The sequence below is a fragment of the Panthera uncia genome, assembly GCF_023721935.1.
Source record: "Panthera uncia isolate 11264 chromosome C1 unlocalized genomic scaffold, Puncia_PCG_1.0 HiC_scaffold_3, whole genome shotgun sequence".
Classification (NCBI taxonomy): Eukaryota; Metazoa; Chordata; class Mammalia; order Carnivora; family Felidae; genus Panthera; species Panthera uncia.
The window spans coordinates 34,810,243-34,833,239 of NW_026057584.1; the positions used below are offsets into that span (position 1 = coordinate 34,810,243).

Here is a 22,997-nt window from a genome sequence, read left to right on the forward strand (position 1 = left end):
TGAGGTCAGGGAAGGGCATGCTTGCTGGTCTGCAGCACAGTCTAAGTTTGGCTGATGATGGTTAGAAGCCAGGAAGGCGGGACTCCTGGATGACAGTGATACACCCAAGGTAGGTCCCCTGCCCGGCTTACCAGTGATGCCCACAAGCACACAATGGCCAGTAAGTCTTGACTCAAACTTTCAGTTCTAACTCCTTGTTGTCTAAGTTAAGAAAGTCATTACTACCACTGCATCCCAAACTCAAGTTCCTGGCCCACCCATTCATTCATTTTTTTCCCACTCTTCATTTGTCAGTCATTGAATTGAGCACTTATATGCATGTACTCACATGCTAGGAGGTCTGGGGGATGAGGAGAGGAGTGAAATAAGGTTCCTTGTAAAAGAAGGCAAAGTCCTGCATGCTTTCTTACTACTTTGTGAGTACCACCTTGCCTGATGTAGTAGTATTGGCAGGTAGTGGGCCCTGAAGGATGTTGTAAGTGACTAGAGGTGTTTACCTGGGCAGGTCTTTGTCTCATTTTACCTCTTGCCATTGTCCATATGAAACAAGTAGCATTTGAGTGCCTGATGATATTTCTCCCACTTTCCCCTGCAAACATCCTCCCTCCTAGGAACTGACTGTTCAACCGATGGATGACACTAGTTCTCTCACTGTCTTCCCATCAAAATTACACTGCAAATTTATTGTCTTTTGGTCACATAACATTTTATAGGCAAGAATCCTGCATGTGACTAGAAGGTCTTGAATAATATCATCTGAATACCTCATATTCTGTGCAAAGCTTTCGATGGCAAGGTTTTATGGAAGGGATATTATATCACATCAGAAAAATGATGAAGAGCTAGAAATAGGCCAGACAAGACAAATGTATGAGGAGGTTTCAGACTACTTGGTAAGTGTAAGTTTAGTGCAGGGATTGGTTCACTAATGCTTTACTAAGAACATCAGGAACTCACCATCACTTGTTTTAAATACCATACTGAGCTCAGAAATCCTAGCAGGAGAGAGGAGAATTGGGTGAACACGTCCTTGAGATTTCATTGCAGGTCCTGAAAAGTAAATAAATAAATATATATGTATTAGACAGATTTAGGAAAGAGAATATGCCTTTTTTTTTTTTGGTACTGAAAGTTTCTCATAAAAATATTCAGATATCATTTTTTAATTGGTAATAAATGTGTATAAATATGAAAGCAATGGCCATATTTCCTGCAAAGTAAATTTATAGGGATGTTCTCCCAGTACGTGTATTTACTTATTTATACATTCATTATATGTTTATAAAACCAGAAAATAAAATGGATGGGAGGTTCTTAGAAAGCTTTTGCACATTGACACCAGGAGACATATATAAGAATATTCACCATAAGAAACATATAATCTACTAAAACTGAAGCAGGAAGAAATTGAAAATTTGAACACACTGATTATCAGCAATGAAATTGAATCAGTGATAAAAAAAACTCCCAATAAACAAAAGTCTAGGGCCAGATGGCCTTATGGGTGAATTCTACCAAAAAAAATTTTAAGTTAGTTTTTTTTTTTCTTTTTAAAGAAAGAGAGAGAGAGAGAGAGAGAGAATGCATGAGCAGGGGAGAGGGACAGAGGGAGAGAATTTTAAGCAGGTTTCGTGCTCAGCACAGAGCCTGATGCAGGGCTTGATCCTATCATTCTGGGATCATGACTTGAGCTGAAATCAAGAGTCAGATGCTCAACTGACTGAACCACCCAGGCATCCCTACCAAACATTTAATACCTATTCTTCTCAAACTATTCTAAAAAATAGAAGAAGAAGGAAAACTTCCAAATTCGTTCTGTGAGGCCAGTATCACCCTGATAGCAAACCAGATAAAGACACTACTGAGAAAAAGAACTACAGGCCAATATCGCTGATGAACATAGATGCAATAATCCTCAACAACATACTAGCAAACTGAATCCAATAGTACATTAAAAAAATAATTCACCACAATCACGTGGGATTTATTCCTGGGATGCAAGGTGATTCAATATTTGCAAATCAATTAACCTGATACATCACATCAATAAGAGAAAAAATAAAAACCATAGGATCATTTCAATAGATGCAGAAAAAACATTTGACAAAGTACAACATCCATTCATAATAAAAATTCTTGACAAAGTAGGGTTGGAGGGAACATACCACAATATAATAAAGGCTTTATATGAAAAACCCACAGCTAATATCATACTCAATGGAGAAAAACTGAAAACTTTTCCCTAAGGTCAGGAATAAGACAGGGATGTCCACTTTTACCTCTTTTATTTAACATAGTACTGGAAGTCATAACCATAGCAATTAGACAACAAAAAGAAATAAAAGGCATCCAAATTAGTAAGGAAGAAGTAAAGCTTTCATTATTTGCAGATGATGTTATACTATATACAGGAAATCCTAAAAACTAATCCCCACCCCCAAATCATAGAATGGATAAATGAATTCAGTAAAGTAGTATATAAAATCAATGTACAGAAATCTGTTGCATTCCTATGTACTAATAATGAAGCAGCAGAAAGTGAAATTAAGAAAACAATCCCATTTACAATTGCATCAAAAACAATAAAATATCTAGGAATAAACTTAACCAAAGAGATGAAAGACCTGTACTTTGAAAACTATAAAATTTTAATGAAAGAAATTCAAGATAACATAGAAAAATGGAAAGATATTCCATGTTCATGGGTTGGAAGAACAAATATTGCTAAAATCTCTACATTACCCAAAGCAATCTACAGATTGAATTCTGTACAGATTGAGATTCTACTTTTGAATCTCTATCAAAAGTGTTAGTATCTAAAATAAAGAACTTATACAACTCAATAGCCAAAAACCAAAATACCAACACCATTTTTCACAGAACTGGAACAAACAATCCTAAAATTTGTATGGAACCACCAAAGACCCAAAAATAGCCAAAACAATTTTCATGAAGAAAAACAAATCTGGAGGTATCACAATTCTAGACTCCAAGTTATATTACAAAACTGTAATAATCAAAACAATATGGTACCGGCATAAAAATAGACATATAGGTCAATGGAACAGAATAGAAAACCAGAAATAAACCCACAAGTGTTTAGTCAATTAATCTTCAACAAAGGAGGAAAGAATATCCAATGGGAAAAAGACAGTTTCTTCAGCAAACGGTATTGGAAAAACTGGACAGCTACATGCAAAAGAATGAAATTGGACCACTTTCTTATACCATACACAAAACCAAACTCAATATGGATTAAAGACCTAAATGTGAGACCTGAAACCATAAAATCCTTGAAGAGGGCACAAGCAGTAATGTCTCTGACATTGACTGTAGCAACATTTTTCTAGATGTCTCATGAGGCAAGGGAAATAAAAGCCAAAATAAGCTATTGGGACTACATCAAAATAAAGCCTTCTTCACAGCAAAAGAAACAATCAAGAAAACTAAAAGGCAACCTACTGAATGGGAGAAGATATTTGCAAATGACATATCCGATAAATTGTTAGTATCCAAAATAAAGAACTTATGCAACTGTATAGCCAAAAACCAAATGATCCAATTAAAAGTGGGCAGAAGACATGAACAGACATTTCTCCAAATAAGACACATAGATGGCCAACAGACACACAAAAAGATGTTCAGCATAATTCATCATCAAGGAAATGTAAATTAAAACTACAGCGAGATACCACCTCACACCTGTCAGAATGGCTAAAATTAACAACACAAGAAATATCAAGTATTGGTGAGGATGTGTAGAAAAAGGAACCCTTGTGCACTGCTGATGGGAATGAAAACTGGTGCAGCCACTGTAGAAAACAGTATGCAGCATCCTCAAAAAGTTAAAAATAGAATTTTCCTATGATCCAGGAATCACACCACTGGAAATTTACCTCCCAAATACACTAATTCAAAGGGATACATGCACCCCTATGTTTATTGCAGCATTATCTACAATAGCCAAATTACAGAAACGGCCCAAGTGTCCACTGATTGATGAATGGATAAAGAAGATGTGACACACAGACACACACACAGAGATGCACACACGTGCACACACACACACACACTCTCTCTCTCTCTCTCTCTCTCTCTCTCTCTGTCTCTCTGGAATATTACTCAGCTATCAAAAAGAATGAAATCTTGCCATTTTCAATGACATGGAGGTAGCTAGACAGCATTATACTAAGCAAAATAAGTTTGTCAGAGAAAGACAAATACCATGAGATTTCATTCATATGTGGAATTTAAGAAAAAAAACAACAAATGAGCAAAGGAAAAGAGAGACAAACCAAGAAACAGACTCTTAACTATAGAGAACAAACTGATGGTTACCAGAGGGGAGGTGGCTGGGGGGGGGGTGTGGGGAGGAGGTGAAATAAGTGAAAGGGATTAAAGAGTACACTTCTCATGATGAGCACTGAATAATGTATAGAATTGCTGAATCACTATATTGCACACCTGAAACTAATATAACACTGTATATTGACCATACTAGAATTAAAATAAAAAACTTAATAATAAAAAAAGAATATTAATAATAGGCAAAACTTGGAAATCGCTCCATGTCCTTCAATAGTAGAATGGAGGAGTAAATTGTATGTAGTTACACAATGGAGTCTAGCAGTTACCTGCAACACTGTGAGTGTATCTCAGGTCAAGAATGTTGAACAAACAAAGCATATTGAAGAATAACACTATGTCACTCTATGTGAAGTTCAAAAATATGCTAAGGTAAATGACATATTGCTTAAAGGCTCAAATATATGTGGTAAAATTGTAAATACAAGAAAGTGACTGACCACTACCACATTCAGACTAATGAGTGCTTCTGAGAGGAAGGGAAGGGAAGGGGATGTGGTTTGGGAGGGCTCCCGGGCCTTCAAAGTTCTTGGTAAAGTGCTCATTCTTAAACTGGGTGTAGCTGGTAACTGGGTGTGCACTGTTAATGTACCCATGCATATTTTACAGACTTCCATTATATCTACTCACTATTTAACAAAAACAAAATAAAAAAGGACAAGATAAATTAAATGATAAAAAAGAAAAAAAACCCTCAGGGTGCCTGGGTGGCTCAGTCAATTGAGTCTGACTCTTGATTTCACCTGGGGTCATGATCCCAGGGTCATGGGATGGAGCCCCACATTGGGCTCCACACTAAGCATGGAGCCTGCTTAAGATTCTCCCTCTCTTCCTCTGCCCCTCTCCCTGGCTCATGCACTCTCTCTCTCTCTCTCTCTCTCTCTCTCAAAACAAAAATAAAAACAAAAAAACCAAAATACCCTCTAATATTTTTCCCCATACCTCAGGGGGTCATGCTGCATACTCCCAGGGTACAAAATTATATAATTAGATAATCATATCATATGATATACAATGGTATATTATATATGTTTTATAATATACTATTATATTATTTTTATTATAAAGGTTGAGGCTTTTATCCTTAAAAAGTAGTTTTTATAGACTGAGAGCAAAGTAGGGGACAGGAGGACCAGCTTGGCGGTGGGAGGAGAAATGCTGTAATCACTCACCCAGTGAAGTGTTGCCCAAGATGAGAGGGGCCTCAGGATGTTTTGCTTTCAGCTCCAGGAGATCCTTGAGGGTGCCAGGGGAGATCCAGGTAACCCTCTCTCCATGGAAGGTCAGGGTTTGTTTTTCTGGGTTCTTTGCCATTCTCTAGGTACAAATGAAAATGTGGATGTACATGCACACACCTGCCATCCTGGCTTATGTGAGATCCAAGTGGAGGTATATTCCTCCAGAGAGATTTCAAGAGTCCTGAAGTCCACTTGACTAAGAAGATACTCACTACACCCACTGACTAATGCCTGAACTTCCATAAATAGATATTTACTCCTTTAACTTGAGACTTTTTTTTTTTTTAACGTTTATTTATTTTTGAGACAGAGAGAGACAGAGCATGAACGGGGAAGGGTCAGAGAGAGGGAGACACAGAATCTGAAACAGGCTCCAGGCTCTGAGCTGTCAGCACAGAGCCCGATGCGGGGCTCGAACTCACGGACCGCGAGATCATGACCTGAGCCGAAGTCGGATGCTTAACCGACCGAGCCACCCAGGCGCCCCGAGACTTTTGATATATAGCTCTTTGTAGGCAGGTGACAATATAAGCTGGCACCTGTCAATGACAATTCAGAATAGATTAATTGAACATAATTTAGTATCATGGCCTTAAAAATCATAATTATACTAATGCTCCTAAATTAGTATTTTCAGCCCGGACTCTTACTCTGAAATCCAAACTCATATATCTGAATGAGAACTTGATGTCTCCTCTCAGATGTCTAATAGGCATCTCAGATTTAACATATCCCAAAATGAGCTCCTCATATTCCCTTCTTTTTGAAGCTCCCAAAAAGGAACCCCCACCAAAAAAAATGTCCTATTCTTCCTGAGCTGTTCCCCTTCTCTGTAAATGGCCACTCACAAAGTGAGCTGCCCAAAGTGTCAGAGTCAGTTTCTCCCCAGAGACAGTCTGTCTCTCTCCCACACACCATATCACAGTCAGCAGCAAATCTCATTGGCTCTCCTTCAAGCTATATCCAGAACTGACTCTCTTCTCACCACCTACATGCAGGCCTCCATCTCTCAGGATAGCATTAGCACTTTGACTAAGCTCAAGTTGTCAGCCCAGAGCCTGGCACGGGGCTCGATATCTCATGACCCTGGGACCATGACCTGAGCCTAAATCAAGAGTCTGATGCTTAACTGACTGAACTGCCCACAGGCCCTGAGGTTTTTTGTTTTTTGTTTTTTGTTTTTTATCATTTATCTTGTCCTTTTTTATTTTGTTTTTCTGAGGGGCACTTTGATGTTGGCTCAGGTTGTGATCTCACAGTTGTGGGATGGGGCCCTCCATTGGGCTCTGTGCTGAGCGTGGAGTTGGCTTGGGATTCTCTTTTTCTCCCTCCATCCCTCCCCCACTTACTGCTACTTCCTGTGCTTCTCAGCAGGCTATTCCCATCCCAGCAGCCAGAACGATCCCAGATCCCATTACATTAATAGGAACTTGCCCCTCCCCTGTCCAACCTCCCTAATCATTTCTCATTTCTCATAGGGTAAAAGCCAAGTAGCCTAAGTCCTCATGATCTGCTTCCCAGTGCCTTTCTGATCTCATTCACTGTGCTTCAGCCAGGCTGGACCCTGCTCTCTCCCTTGATTGTAGCAGGCGTTCTCCTAAACTTGGCACCTTTCACTTAGTGTCTGCACTGCCCAGACTGCTTTTCCCCCACATGTCACTAAGGCTGCTCCCTCACTTCCGTTAGAACTTTTTTCAAAGTTTTGAAACTTTTTCAGAGAAATCTTCTCTGGACCGTATCCTATCCCCCTTTTCTGCTTTATCTTTTTCCTTCTTAACCCTTCTCACTGGCTAACACACTGTATCTCTTTCTATTATCTTGCTTATTATCTGCCTCTCCTACCAGATTACAACTGCTTGAAGGTAGGTTTTTGTGTTAGTTTTATTCCTTGCTGTCTGTCGATTCAGTACCTACAACAGTACCTGGCATGTTGCTGGATGATTGAAGTTTGTTGAATGAATGAATGAATGAATGAATGGACACCTCTTTCAGAGTCCCTTCAGAAATAAGTATTTTATAGAATGGGACCACTGGATGCCAGAGAGGAAAGAGAGATGCTGATAGAAGGAAAGGTAAGGCATAGGGAGGGCTGGAAGTGCTCCTTGGATTCAATGTACTGGAGTGGCTGGAAGACCAAGTTAGAAGCTGAGCAAAGCTGGATGGCTTGGAAGAGTCAACAAGGACATTGCAGATGACAACGATGACAATAATGATGGAATCATTAAAAAAAAAAAAAAAGAGCCTTTGCTGAGGCTTCAGTGAGCGTGTCAAGGGCATTAGCTAGGGAGGGTTGGTGAGCTGGGTGAGGACAGGCTTCTTGATGTGATCAAATATTTCCACAGTTTGACAACTTCATAGGAAGGAAAGGGTGGTTTTATAAAACTGAGTTTATAACCAGTGACATTTATACAAACGCACAAAGCACTCAACTCATCTTACCAAGAGTTCTGGGGGAAATATGAGCTCCTGGGTAGGGTCCAAGGGCTGGAACTCCTCTTCCACAAATAAGTCTGTGCAAATCTGTATAAAGGGCAGAAGATGGCCTTGTCAGCACAGCTAAACTGGAAACAGTGTTGTAATTCTTTACAATAATTAGGCAAAATGAACATAGTAATAACTTTCCTACTCTCCTAATGCAGGAGTAATGGGAAATAGTTCAAACCAAATAAAAGTGGTTTTTTTTAAAAGATTTTTATTTTTAGGGGCACCTGGGTGGCTCAGTTGGTTGAGCATCGGACTTCAGCTCAGGTCATGATCTCGTGGTTTGTGGGTTCAAGCCCTGCATTGGACTCTGTTGAGAGCTTGGAGCCTGGAGCCTGCTTCGGATTCTGTGTCTCCATCTCTCTCTCTGCCCCTCCCCTGCTCATGTTCTGTCTCTCTCTCTCTCAAAAATAAACATTTAAAAAAAAGATTTTTATTTTTAAATCTCTACACTCAACGTGGAGTTTGAACTCACAACCCTGAGATCAAGAGTTGCATGCTATACCAACTGAGCCGGCCAGGTGCCCCAAACCAAATAAATGTTTTAAATAAAATCTTGTTGTAAGAGAAATACTCTACCACTGATATGATACTAAGGCAAAGAATATTCTCTGAAGTAGTTTAAAGAGTACCCTGTGAAACACCAAGGCAATCTGTAAGAAACTATCAGAGGTTAATAAGTTTGGGACCTCATCTCCACTGTGCCCCAGACATTGTTCTGTCACCTGTCAAGTCAGGATTCAAAATGCTAAAGGTTCTGAGAAGTCCTGAAGTTTAAATAAAAATGACTCTAGACATACATGCCTAGGCATAAACACTGCCTCCACTAATTTTAATAATAATAGGTAACGTTTACAGGGTGTTACATTCCAAGTGCTTTTATGTATTTTAATAATTTGTTTAGTCCTTGCAACAATTTTAGAAATAAAGTAAACTATCATTTCCATTTTTACCAATAAGGATACCTAAAGCACAGTGAAAAGTTACCCAAACTCTAATGTTGTCTGGAAGAGATCTGCTTTAGCTTTGGAAACACTTATTCCTAGAAAACATTCCTGAAGAGGGGGCAATAATGTGATACATCTCTAAAACCTAGAAATAAGATAGTGTGTGAGAATGAAAATGTAAAACAAACATAATGAATCAGATCTGAGGAATTAAAGTTTCTCTAACCAGGTGTTAGGCCAGGACTTAGTAATGGAAGATATTAACATAGATTTAAGAGAAGGGAGAGTCATGGGACAGACATCTGCCATCCAGCTGGTCTACCCTGGTGGAAGAGAGGGGTATTCTGTGATATTACCCTTAAGATTATCCAATTGCTCTGCATCCATGCTCACCAAGCAACCTCATTATAATGTGCTTTCTGTGTGTGTTTTCCCAAAAGGAAAAAACATGCGGCTCAGTGACCATAAGATCCATTTTAGGATTGTGTTTCTGTAAATGTATATTAGGGCACACTCCAGTTTAAATATCATGTTCTTCGAGTTTGGTTAAAGTAAATCAGGTGGTCCCCAGCCCAATCATTGCCCAGATTGACTTCCTGGGCCACAAAATCGAGAATCAGACTTTAAAATGTATTGACCCCTCTGAGGTGCACTGGTCCTCTGTGAAGTGGTTGTGGGGGGTACAGCCGGCCTTCTTTGGCAAAAACCCTCTATTCCATTGCACACCTTCTTCAGACCAAAATGAGGTGGCAGTGGGAGGTCAAGAATGGGAACTAGGTAGGTGTGCAGGATAGAAATAGGTACAGCAGGGGGATGATGGGCTCAGTTTCATCTAAGGATAACTCTGTTCTCTCATATTTCCTTGTCTACAGGGAGCAGACTCTATTTTATCCTTATTCTAACTTCTGTAAGTAATTCCTGTAAGAACTTAGCAGGGTCTTCTGAAAACTAGTATCTCTCAGAGAGCAAAGCCAGAGACTGCAGTGTTTCAGGCTGGACTTCCCAGCTGTGCTAATCATGAACTCACCATGTGACTTGGGACAGGCTCTCCTGCTGAGGTTGCAGTGCCCTCTCTCTACAAAGGGGGACACAGTGATAGAGGACAGCTCTGCCTGAGTCGGGTCAGTCACAAAAACCCTTTTCCACCCAAGGATGGGACTCATCATAGTTGGGGCAGGTCTGTTTGCTCTTGTCTGAGTAGGTTTATGTTTTATTGTTTGATTCTTTCAGAGACTGAAGGGCAAAATCAGAGCCTGATTTTCAATCACCTCATTACTGGGTTCCCAAATGAAAAGTGATTGATTAGTGCATGTGCTTTGGAGATTTGAAAGTGATGCAGAGAATGATCATCAAAACTCACAAGCACAGTAACACTAGGCCAATATTTAGCAATACTCCCAGAGAGGACACAACAAACAGAGACTCACGTCACTTTCCCTGCTGAGTGAGGAAGAATCACTTCCTCCCAGATCCAAGCAGCATTTTCCTGTTCTTTTCTTTTGACAGCCAGCTGACTCCTAGGACAGTGAAATGCCTTGAGATGAAAAACTTTTTATTATTATTATTATTATTATTTTTTATTTTTATTTTTTAATTTGAGGCAGGGGGAGGGGCAGAGGGAGGGAGAGAGAGGATCTCAAGCAGGCGCTATGTTCAGTGCGGAGCCTAACTTGGGGCTTGATGCCACAACCCTGGGATCATGACCTGAGCTGAAATCAAGAATCAGATGCTCAACTGACTAAGCCACCCAGGCGCCCCCATTTATATGTTTATTTATTCATTTATGTTGTGAATCTTTTGCTGTATCATTATACAGCAAAGTGTTATACACTTAGATTTTTTCCTACATTGTATAACTGTAAATAACATAATGAACATTTCTGTTCATTACATGGACAGCTATGTATACATCTCTGAATTTTTTTTATAGGTGAATTCCTAGTAGTAGAATTAATTGATATGATGCCTTTTAGGGCAATGATGATTTATCCATTCTCTAGTATACATATGATTCAACAATACTGAGTGTTATCATTTATATAAGGACCTTTATAACAAAAGAAAAAATAAAGAAAAAAATATGAAAAAAAAAACTATTTTGGAATTAGGTCTTCCATACCTTTGGGATCTGCATGGGACTGACTGGGAATGAATGGACAATTGCTAACTTTACTTTAAAGCAGGTTTCCATTTACTGGTTCCTTCATTTCCCATTTCCTCCAAACTTACCTCTTGTGTCTTCTACCTTAAATAATTTTTCCTCAGTATCTAGGAAAATACTTTCTTCCAGATATCCCAGTTCTCTCCCCCAAATGCCTCAGGCTGCCACCATCTTCCTAACTCTGTCTAAGAAGCAAAACCAGCTGGGCCCAGTGACCAGAGCTTCCTCTCTTAGTTAGAGCTCTGAGAGTGTCCACGATGGGCTATGAATCAATGACAACAGAAATAGTCAGTCTTCTCTTGGCCTGGTAGAGAGGAGTCTTGGGTATTCCCACTGGGGCCCAGTTTCTTTCACCCATTAAACACCCTGTAGCCACTTGGCTACAGGGTGGGTGTCCAACCACATTTTTGCCTTTATCCCCAGAGTCTATGCCTGGGAAAGCGAATAACATCCATACTCCAGAGGGAGAGCAGTTTCCTTTAACTTCCTTTATTCATATTTCACAAGTGTTTCACTTACACCAGCAGTTTGATGGGTTTATAAGCATTCATTTATTTCTCAGCTCTTCAGCTTTGGCTCCCCCATGTGGCATTATAAGTCTGGGACATGTTTACTAACTTGGATGTAAATTAAAAAAATAAATTAAATTAAAGAAATAAAAAAGTCTGGGACATGCACATACCGGGGACCTGCCTGGCTCTGGGAAGAGGGACAAGCCTGCTGGTCCACTTCTAGGCCCACCCCTACTATTTGTGGATCTAGTGCAAGAGTATAAATGGACACTCTGGCCTTGGCCTACTGCCCTCCTCTTCCTACCCTTCTGTACTGAGGGGACTCAAACACCTGTATGAGCATCCTGGCCTGAATGCCCCAGCTCTGTCCACACCCTCCAGAAACAACCAGTTGTTGGCTACCCTTTGACCTAGGGGTGTATGTGCTGGCTGTTATGATCTGCTCTAGGAAGATGGGTTCAGGAAGAGACTGGTGTCAGGCCGAGGAATGGAGTCGAGACCGTATCTGGAGCATGGTCTAGAAAAGGGTGAAGGGTCCAACTGAACAAGTCACCTTGGCTCCATTGCTTCCTGAGAATGGCTGGAGGAGGACCAGCAAGGGGCCCTCCCAAATGTGGAATCCCTCTTGCTTGGGTATAAGGGCAGTACTGCCCAATTCCATCCTGCCTCAACAGCATCCTCAATAACAGTAGCAATTAAGTGTCCCCCATGACTTTGCTACATGCTTTGCCCATGATTTCTTATTTGATCTTGATACTCAGTGAAGTATCTTTTGTAAAGAAAACTTCCTGTGCTCTTGTACTTGAGGTGAATTTTGGATTCTACTCTACATATTTGGCTTCTTTACTTGCTCACACTTTCCTAGCCAGTCTGGACTCTTGGAACTAACCTTGTCTCCCCAAAGCAAATTTCATACCTTTGCTTGTCTCTTTGGGTTTGCTGGAGCCCTCCTACATGTCCTGCCTGATGCCTTGTTTAACTATTCGTGGAAGATATCTGGATGCCTGGTTAGATCACCTGACCTCCCTCGGTGGTGGGTTGTGGAACATCAAATGTGGTATAACTTTCACCCTGTCCTTAACAAATAGCTAAAATTCTTGTGAGTCAGTTGGGACAAACTCACTTAGTCTCCCTTATAGTCTGTTTAGATGATCTAAACAACTCAACCCCTGTATTCCCAGGCTTGACCAGCTCTCCCTGTCATTCTTGCTCTGTAGGATGTCACCTACTCACCACACAGAAGGTCCTTCCACTTGCGAGAATTGGCCGATACCCAGTACAGCGGCATAGATTACCTAATCAGAGAAGAAGCATGCTTATCAGTAGGCTTTATTTTAACTGGTTTCATTTGAAAGTTAAAACTGACTTAGGGTTTTTTTTTTTTTAGACTGTTTAAATATCTGCCAGACTATTCAATCCTTTTTCTCTTCTTAGAATATGAACCTTCCCACTATTTCAATTCTAGTTTTATTCTCTGCCCTAAAGATGATCGTCTGTCTGGTGAGCTCACTTGCATCCATCTATTAGTTTATTCATTCATTCAACAGGTATCTGTGTAAGATACAGGGGATCCTAAAACAAGGAAATATAGGCCATTTCTAATGTACTATATGATTTTGTATAATGGGACAAAAAGAGTAAAGGAAGAGTAAAGGAAGCAACTGCCAGCAAATGGCAGATTAGGGAGTATGTCTGTGCTCCCCCTTCAGGTATCAATCTAAGAATCTATACATTTAACAGATGACTTGTTTAGGGAATTGTTGACACCTGAAAATGATGCTTATTGATCAATATGTACTTTTCTTTAGTAACTTAAATGCATTGCAAATTCTAAAGCATCTTTTCAATATGTGAAGGGCTCTATTATGGGTTGAAATGTGTCCCCCAAAAAAGATATGTTGAGGTTCTAACATCTGGAACATGTGAATGTGACCTTATTTGGAAATAGGACCTCTGCAGATATACTCAAGTTAAATTGAGGTCATACTGGATTAGGATGCGCTCTAACCCATCAAAATTGGTAAAGATGAAGTCAAGCTTTCACTTTTTGCAGATGACATTACATTACACATGGAAAACCCAATAGACTCCACCAAAAGTCTGCTAGAACTGATACATGAATTCAGCAAAGTCGCAGGATACAAAATCAATGTACAGAAATCAGTTGCATTCTTATACACTAATAACAAAGCAACAGAAAGACAAATAAAGAAACTGATCCCATTCACAATTGCACCAAGAATCATAAAATACCTAGGAATAAACCTAACCAAAGATGTAAAAGACCTGTATGCTGAAAACTATAGAAAGCTTATGAAGGAAATTGAAGAAGATACAAAGAAACAGAAAAATACTCTGTACTCATGGATTGGAAGAATAAATATTGTTAAAATGTCAATACTACCCAAAGCAATATACACATTCAATGCAATCCCAATCAAAATTGCACCAGCATTCTTCTTGAAGCTAGAACAAGCACTCCTAAAATTTGTATGGAACCACAAAAGACCCCGAATAGCCAAAGTAATATTGAAGAAGACCAAAGCAGGAGGCATCACAATCCCAGACTTTAGCCTCTACTACAAAGCTGTAATCATCAAGAGAGCATGGTATTGGCACAAAAACAGACACATAGACCAATGGAATGGAATAGAGACTCCAGAATTGGACCCACAAAAGTATGGCTAACTAATCTTTGACAAAGCAGGAAAGAATATTCAATGGAAAAAAAGACAGTCTCTTCAACAAATAGTGCTGGGAGAACTAGACAGCAACATGCAGAAGAATGAAACTAGACCACTTTCTTGCACCATTCACAAAAATAAACTCAAAATGGATGAAGGATCTGAATGTGAGACAGGAAAACATCAAAACCCTAGAGGAGAAAGCAGGAAAAAACCTCTCTGACCTCAGCTGCAGAAATTTCTTACTTGACACATCTCCAAAGGCAAGGGATTTAAAAGCAAAAATGAACTATTGGGACCGCATCAAGATAAAAATCTTCTGCACTGCAAAGGAAACAATCAACAAAACTAAAAGGCAACCAATGGAATGGGAAAAGATATTTGCAAATGACATATCGGACAAAGGGCTAGTATCCAAAATCTATAAAGAACTCACCAAACTCCACACCCAAAAAACAAATAATCCAGTGAAGAATTGGGCAGAAAACATGAATAGACACTTCTCTAAAGAAGACATCCAGATGGCCAACAGGCACATGAAAAGATGCTCAACGTCACTCCTCATCAGGGAAATACAAATCAAAACCACACTCAGATACCACCTCATGCCAGTCAGAGTGGCTAAAATGAACAAATCAGGAGACTATAGATGCTGGAAAGGATGTGGAGAAACGGGAACCCTCTTGCACTGTTGGTGGGAATGCAAACTGGTGCAGCCACTCTGGAAAACAGTGTGGAGGTTCCTCAAAAAATTTAAAATAGATCTACCCTATGACTTAGCAATAGCACTGCTAGGAATTTACCCAAGTGATACAGGAGTGCTGATGCATAGAGCCAATTTATGGAAAGAGCCTAAATGTCCATCAACTGATGAATGGATAAAGAAATTGTGGTTTATATATACAATGGAATACTGCTTGGCAATGAGAAAGAATGAAATCTGGCCATTTGTAGCAACATGGATGGAACTGGAGAGTGTTATGCTAAGTGAAATAAGTCATACAGAGAAAGACAGATACCATATGTTTTCACTCTTAGTGGATCCTGAGAAACTTAACAGAAGACCATGGGGGAGGCGGAGAGGGAAAAAGTTACAGAGAGGGAAGGAGGCAAACCATGAGACTCTTAAAAACTGAGAATAAAATGAGGGTTGATGGGGGGTGGGAGGGAGGGGAAAGTGGGTGATGGGCATTGAGGAGGGCACCTGTTGGGATAAGCACTGGGTGTTGTATGGAAACCAATTTGACAATAAATTTCATATATATATATATAAAAAAAAAGGATGGGTCCTAATCTAGTGACAGGGGTCATTATAAAAGAAAATTTGGACACAGACACACAGGGGAGAAGGCCATGAGAAGACAGAGGCAGGGACTAGACTGTGATGCATCTGTAAGTCAAGGAATACCAGGATAGCTGTCAAACACCAGAAGCAAAGAAGAGGCAAGGAAGAACCTTCCCCTAGAGCTTTCAGAGGGAGCACAATCCTGCTGACACCTTGTTTTCAGACTTGTAGCCTCTAGAACTTTGAAAGAATAAATTCCTGTTGTTTTAATGCACCTAGTTGGTGGTACTTTGTTTTGACAGCCCTAATGAAGGCAGACAAATAAGTCACTGGATAGAGAACTGAGGTGTCAATACGGGTGTGTGATCCACACACAGTGTGTTCCATGCAGGCCTCTCCAACAAGTGCTCTGCCATTCTTCCCTGCTCCTGGGTGAGTTGTAGCTACTTTAGAAACAACCAGGGGGTTCCCTGAGCAGGGCTGGGATGACTTGTGAGAGGGCTGGAAGAGCCTGGGGCATGTTTCCCACCTGGCCTCAGGCAGGTGGTGGGTTTTTTCCATGTCAGACCTACCCCCCAGGGCTTCCATGAGCTGCTCCTCTGAAGGCTGTAGGTGGTTCCTAAGCAGTGTGTACATGGACATCACCATCCCAGGGGTGCAGAATCCGCACTGGGTGCCGTGGCTCCTGGCGATCCTCTCCTAGAAGGACACATGCATGGTCACAGGTTTCTGCTGTCAGCACCCCTCACCGAGGTCCACACCTGGTACCTCTCTTATCATGGTCAAACCCAGTCCCTAAGCAGTGCACTCCTCCTCTTGCCCAGAGATGGCCAGCGTCCCCTTTCCTATGCTGCTCTGGTGGAAGTGACTTGGAAGCCATATTCTATCGTCACAATCATCTCTCAAGCTCAGATGCTCAGATACTTCTAACTGGGAATTAGCAGTGTGCGGCTTCTATTCCTAGAGTGAGAATTCTCCAGAAATCAGTAATTACAAGGAAAGTATGTTTAAGTTTCAAAAACAAGTTTCTTGAACACCTCTACGTTTTGCCCAGCTTAATTCTGACCATGGAGCTGCCTCTTTTTGATTAATTTGGAGACTATTTACTGTTGACCTCACTTTACTTCTTTAAATTCTTTTGTGTTGGCTCAAAAGGAGTTCTACTTTCAAAGATCCAAGGTTTTGGTCTGTGTCCTAGATGCTTGCTATTTAAAGTGTAGCCTATGGACCAGTGGTGTTTGTTCCACCTGGGAGCTTGCAGGAAGTACAAAACCTCAGGCCTCTGCTCCAAACTTCCTGACTCAGAATCTATATTTTTAACAAGTTCCCAGATGATTCTTTACACATTAAAATTTGGGAAGCCCTGCTCTAGATTTCAGAGTGTAATCCTCTCTGATCTCCCTAGATAGTCTAGTAAATTCTGCTGGGTCCTTTGCCTTTGTTGACCTTTCCTGGAATTGATTCTCATGTTTTGAAACCCAGAGACCCTCTGGGCTCCTCCTGCCTGGAAGGACTTGTAGTATTGGTGGATCTGGACCTATGATTTTCCAATTCTTTGTCTCCATTCTTTGTGACAATGACAGAGGAGTCAGTGTGTTTTCTGCCAATGCATGTGACAGTTCTCTTAAAACCAGCCTCTGTGTCCCAGCTTCAAGTAAAATTTGGAGAGGGGCACCTGGGTGTCTCAGTTGGTTAAGTGTTCAACTCTTGATTTCAGCTCAGGTCATGATCTCATGGTTCATTTGGATCAAGCCCCTGTCAGGATTGGGACACAAGTCTGCTTGGGATTCTCTCTCTCCCTCTCTTTCTGCCCCTCCCCTATATGCTCTTACTCTCTCTCAAAATAAATAAACAAACTTAAAAAAATGATTGTGTTTGTGGTCTGGTATAGTCAGCCTTGGTTCTAATTTTACTCTTAAGACCTCCTATGCCACAGGGAATAATCCTGAGTTTTATCTTGTTTGCCTCTGACATTTTAGCCTATGAATAATATCTTTTGTACAATATTTATTCCAGCCTATAGTTACATAGTTATTAATCAATGTTTTGATAATCCTGCTTATCATTCAAGTGGAAAAAGTAAGAAAAAAGATGATCATCTAATAAAATGTGGATGGATTTCCAGCTTTCTTTAAATCACTTAGATGTTATTATCTTGATCAATATGCATCCAAAGCTTCTACTTACCTGATCACAACCTAGAAGCTCCAGGCAGCACAGTCAACACTGTGTTGGTTAAAAAGAAAAAGTTAAGAATGAGAAAATTACAATGTGCTCTTACCTGCACAGGGTGAAGCCTGGTGTTGACACTTCCAATACCTTCTACAGTGGTGACAGCAGCCCCATACAGAGAGCAGATGGGCACCAGACATGCAGTAATGGAGAAGTGTCTTCATATGAGGAATAAAAGGAAAATCAAGGAGTGTAACACAGTTCTTCCCTTTTGGGAAGCAAGAAGGACATCAAAAAAACCAAAAGAAAATAAAACAAAAAACCAAGCCTATCATTCAGCCTCAGGGATGGGGAACTGAAGGGGAGACAGGGAGGATGAGTTTAGAATCCTCTCTGCTGACCCTGTACTATCTGTAAGAATTGGGGATTCTTAGAGGGAACTTGGGCATTCTGAACTTCAGAAAAACTTAAAAAAACTTTTTAACATTTATTTATTTTGAAAGAGAGAGAGGGAGAGAGGGAAGGATAGAGAGAGAGAGAGAGAGAGAGAGAGAGAGAGAGAGATAGGGAAAAGCAGAGAGAGAAAGAGGGAGAGAGAATCCCAAGCAGGTTCCATGCTCATCTAGGAGCCTGACTTGGGGCTCAATCCCATAACCATGAAATCATAACCTGAGCCAAAATCAAGAGTCAGACACTCAACTGACTAAGCCACCCAGGTGCCCCTCAGAAAAACTTTCTAAGTCCAGAACAGACTTACTTGGCCCTGGACACAATGGGAGAGGATTCAAGTTACCAGGAGTATAATTGGACCTCAACTAGTATTCATTAGGCTATTGACCCCATAAGAAATTAAAGGCATACTTATGTCTTTTATGTCTACATTTGAGATTTTTTTTTCTTTTGCTTGTTAATTTAAAACTCTTTGGATAAGGTCATTCAACAGTGGAATGGAGTGTGTTCTGAGACCATTTCTTGATTTTTTGGGGCTAGTGGATCTGGGAGCAGCCCAAATCCTGGAATCCAGCTCTTAATTAAAGGATGCAACCATGAGCCAGGTCTCTGCTCTGCAGGGTTGGTCCAGCCCAGCAGAAGAGGCATTATCTTCAGAGCCAGAAAATGTGGGTTCAAGTCCTTGATCTACAACCTTGTATGACTTTGAACAAGTCACTTCATCTCTTTAAGCTTCAGTTTCTTCATCTGTAAAATGAATGATTTGCCTAAATTGGGGTTTCTTAACCTGGGATGCATAGATGGGCTTTAGGATGTCTGTAATATTCCTGAAAGTGTGTGCAAAATATAATTAGTTTATGTACCTTCTGAGTAGGGGGCTCAGAGCTTTTACCAGATTTTCAGAGGGGTTGAAGATCTAGAAAGGGTTAGAATCACAAGATCTTAGGGATCTTCTGCTCTGGGATGAGAATACAAGCCTGGCAAAGAAACAAAGGCCACTTCTGGCCTCTGAGCTTCTGGGTAGGATACCTTATCTTCGCAGACACTGGGTCATGCTTGGACACCATCACAGTACAGGCACCGCAGCCTCCTCTTCCACAGGCATACTTGGTTCCTGTGAGGCGTACTAGAAGGGGGTGGTCAAGGAAAAGATGCCACATGGATATGTTACCCCCATTATAGCCGCCTCCCTCAGGTGTTGCTAGTGAGGAAGGTCTTTGGGGGGTGAAGGACAGGTCTGAGAAGTCATTCGCCTGCCTCCAGCTCTCAGGCCACTCTAGATCTTATTAGCTGTGTGATACTGAACATATTAACCTTTCCCTGCCCATTTTCTCACTTGCAAAGAGGGAAAAGTAATAGTTACTTTATATTCATAGGCTTATCATATACATCTTGTAGGATGATGGCTGTAAAATTCCTTTGAAAAGTCCTATTTCATTATAGGTATTCTGGGTTCCAATCATGTAACTGGAAGAGAAGATCTTATTTTTAGCAGTTCAATGAATTGCTAGTTTTGTCCATTTGTATTGCATTTGAAAACAAATGAGTGAGCCTTTGGAGAAAACTCCCATCCTTACCTTCAGATCCCACCTGGAGTGTCCCTCTGCTCTCCCTTGTTCTGAGTCCAAGCTCAAATCCAGGCTCAGTCTCTGCGCCTCTCTATTTAGTCATCCTTCTCCCTAATTGTGGTCCATTTCCACCCAGTTTATGAGATTGGATATAATTCACTAGACTGGCTACAAAGATTTCAGAATCACTGACTTTTTTTTTTTTTAAGTCATAGGGCTTGTTCACCTAAATTAAGTCATAACCTCAGATGTTTATCAGAGAGGACATGTCAATAAGTGGAATAAGCTGGAGTGTAACTGGAGAGCTTGTGCCCCTTTCTAGACAGTCCCTATTCCAGTTGGCTAGACTGCTACCCACACACGAATGACTATTTGCTCATTTTTCATGAGAAACTGAGAAATGTTGATTTTCTAAAATATGAGATTTCCTCATTTTCAAACATCAACAACTAATTAAAAACCATGTGGGCTTTTAAACAAAACTTGTCCATGGGTTGACTCCACCAATTTATAATTTCTTCCATTTCTTTATTTACTTTTTGGTTTTTCTGAGAGATATATTAGACCTACCAATGAAAATGGTTGTCATTATGAAGATCTAAATTTCAGAATATAAAATGGTAGGGAACATCTGCCATAAGAAAATGGATATAGGGAAAGGCAATCCTTTCCTATGACACATGCTCTTCCTGAATCTGGAGGATGTGGTTTCCCTCCAGGGCATGGTACATGCAACACAAACCTCTATTATATAACCACCCTCCTGGGAATTTGGAAAGCCCTTAAAAGAATAATTAGTGCTGAAGTAAAGAGCTTAGCTTCCATTTCATTGCTATTAAATCGAGATATAAGAAGCTCTGGGGAAACTTCATCCTCTCCAAATAGCCCAATTAACTTAATATCCTTAAAACCATTGCCAAAAGCAAAGAGAGAAGGGCCAGTGGGGCTGACTGGGGATGGAGAGGGTAGATTAGTTTTCACAATCACAGCAGGCCTAGAGTTTTAAGGCAAACATAGACACTGCCCAGACTTTGATCAAAAGGGTCCAGTTCTTTCGTAGAAAGTTCAGCAGAGTGACTTCTGGGTCCGCATTCCTCTCTATCACCTGCATTGGAAACAGAAAAGAGATTATTATGGGGATCAAATTGGTGACCCAGTGGAATGTCTGCAATGGCCTGCTAATGATTTAGGGACCAGGGCATAATACTTTCATTGCCTTTTTTTTTTGTTTTTGTTTTTGTTTTTTTTTGTAAAGGCAAATGAATTTCACATACATTACAGAGCTGGAGACTCACCAAGAAAGTGGCACAACAATGTTTTTATATGTGATTAGAGTGGGGAGCCACCCCTGGGTAAGCCACCCTTGGGAGCTGTATTCTTCATGTTTTGCTCCACCATTTGTTTTTGTGGAATTTCCAACTCAGTCTTTTTTACTCTTGGAATATTTTAAATTGGGGAGAGACTTGGATGGTGTGTGTGTGTGTTTACAATGAAGGGTCCTAGAAGGAAGAAGTCTGGATAGGAAGGGTTTCTCATCTGGCACCTCTGAAACACCTCCAGCAGGGACTACATTTGATAACATGAGGGATCTCAAGAGTTGGTAGCAGAAAGGGGAGGTGGGGAGAGTTGCTGTCATCCTCAAGGGATCTCTGAGTGTGCTAGTCCCTTCAGGCAGAGAGGCTGATGGTGAGACTTGTTGTCCAAACTCAGGACCCAGGGTGCCTCTGGTGGAACACTAGAATTCCTACCTCCCTTTCCTTGACAAGTGGGGGATTATCACTCAGAAGCCTGGAGGGATCATCTCTGGTGCTTCTTTCCCATTTGCTCATTTTGTAATATTTCCTTTGACTTTACCTTTGAGTTTCCTGCAAACACCTTAGCCATTCTGTTGCACCAGAGGAAAGGAAGAACAGTGAGCTATTCATATTAGGTTCTTCCTTTCTCCCCAGAAGCAAAATATGAATTTCTGTAGATCCCAAAGAACAACTTTGGGCTCGTGACTCAGAAGGGGCTTGGAACAGAAAATAGAGGTAGAAGCCTCCAAAGTCTAGGCCAGTGGAACAAATGAGTTAGGACTCAGCTCTGGAAAGCAGGTTTGGAAGAATGTATGGTGGCTGCTGGCTGTGGAGACTGGAGACAGGAGACAGAGTTACAAGGGACGTGATGAGAACTTAGATGCTCTCTGTTCTATTTCCTTTCTTGGGATGGGAGGGTGGACATGGAAAAATCCCAGTTAGGTTTGTGGGATCGGGTAGCCAAGGGGCCTTACAGGAGGTGGAAAGATGCCAAAGAAGCCATATGCCTTGGGAACTACATAATGGTTCCTTTGAGGGAGAGACTGAGGCTCATGAGCAGAGTGGGCCTGGCAGAGGGCACTGAGGGTCAGCCAGTGGCCTGTGTGGACTAGTGGTGAGAACCAAAGAGGGGATGCTAGGAGAAAGTGACACTGGAAGAGCCCCTCTTCTTGTCACATATGTTCCCCCTAGAACTTAGTCACAACCTGGGAAAGGGGATGGATTGAAAATTGACTGCAATTACATTTCGACTAATTCTGATTAATGGAGTCTCAACAGAAAAATTAAGTTGATAAAAACAAAGGAAGCTCTATTTCTGGTCATCCTGAGTTTGAGGATCAAGCTATGTTACTAGATACAGTGCTTCCAGTATATCAAGCCCAGTGCTAAGTGCTTTATAAGGGAAAAGGGGGTTCCTAGTCAATAAAAGGAGCATTTCTCTTTTAATCTTTTTAGGAAGTAGATTCTAGAGCTAGGTAGTCTGAGGCTCAGGGAGGTGAAGTAACTTGCATAAAGACATACAGTAAATGCAAGAGCTGGATTGGAACAAGACTGCTTGATGCCAAGGCGTATGTGATTAACCCTAACGCTTTACCACCTCCCCATATTCTCAGAAGCCGAGTCTTGGCTGAGTGGGGAAGAGGCCAAATTAGTATGGGTTCTTCACCCCTGGCTTCTTGTCCCTGACTGGACAAGAATTCCCCTCAAGCTAGTAGTCTCTGCAAGCCACAGTAGTATCACCCAACACTTACCTTCCTCCCATTCACAAAGAAAACCAAGTCATCTGATTTCGGTGGGCAAGACATTGCACCTGTAAATAAGTTTCACCTTATAACTCTA

At 40.9% G+C, this 22,997-nt stretch overlaps 1 protein-coding gene across 1 annotated transcript in view; it reads right to left on the reverse strand.

Annotated features, from left to right (window-relative positions):
* Window positions 1-22,963, reverse strand: part of LOC125911786 (aldehyde oxidase 2) — an 86,297-nt gene extending 63,334 nt beyond the window's left edge. The window contains exons 1-10 of the mRNA XM_049615924.1: window positions 22,910-22,963; window positions 20,911-20,968; window positions 19,325-19,421; window positions 17,955-18,063; window positions 16,246-16,372; window positions 12,938-12,999; window positions 10,459-10,548; window positions 8,043-8,123; window positions 5,538-5,682; window positions 958-1,050 (exon numbers count right to left, since the gene is read on the reverse strand). Of these exons, the coding sequence (XP_049471881.1) occupies window positions 958-1,050; window positions 5,538-5,682; window positions 8,043-8,123; window positions 10,459-10,548; window positions 12,938-12,999; window positions 16,246-16,372; window positions 17,955-18,063; window positions 19,325-19,421; window positions 20,911-20,968; window positions 22,910-22,963 (916 nt within the window). The remainder of the gene's footprint in view (window positions 1-957; window positions 1,051-5,537; window positions 5,683-8,042; window positions 8,124-10,458; window positions 10,549-12,937; window positions 13,000-16,245; window positions 16,373-17,954; window positions 18,064-19,324; window positions 19,422-20,910; window positions 20,969-22,909) is intronic.
* Between the last annotated feature and the right edge of the window lie 34 nt (window positions 22,964-22,997).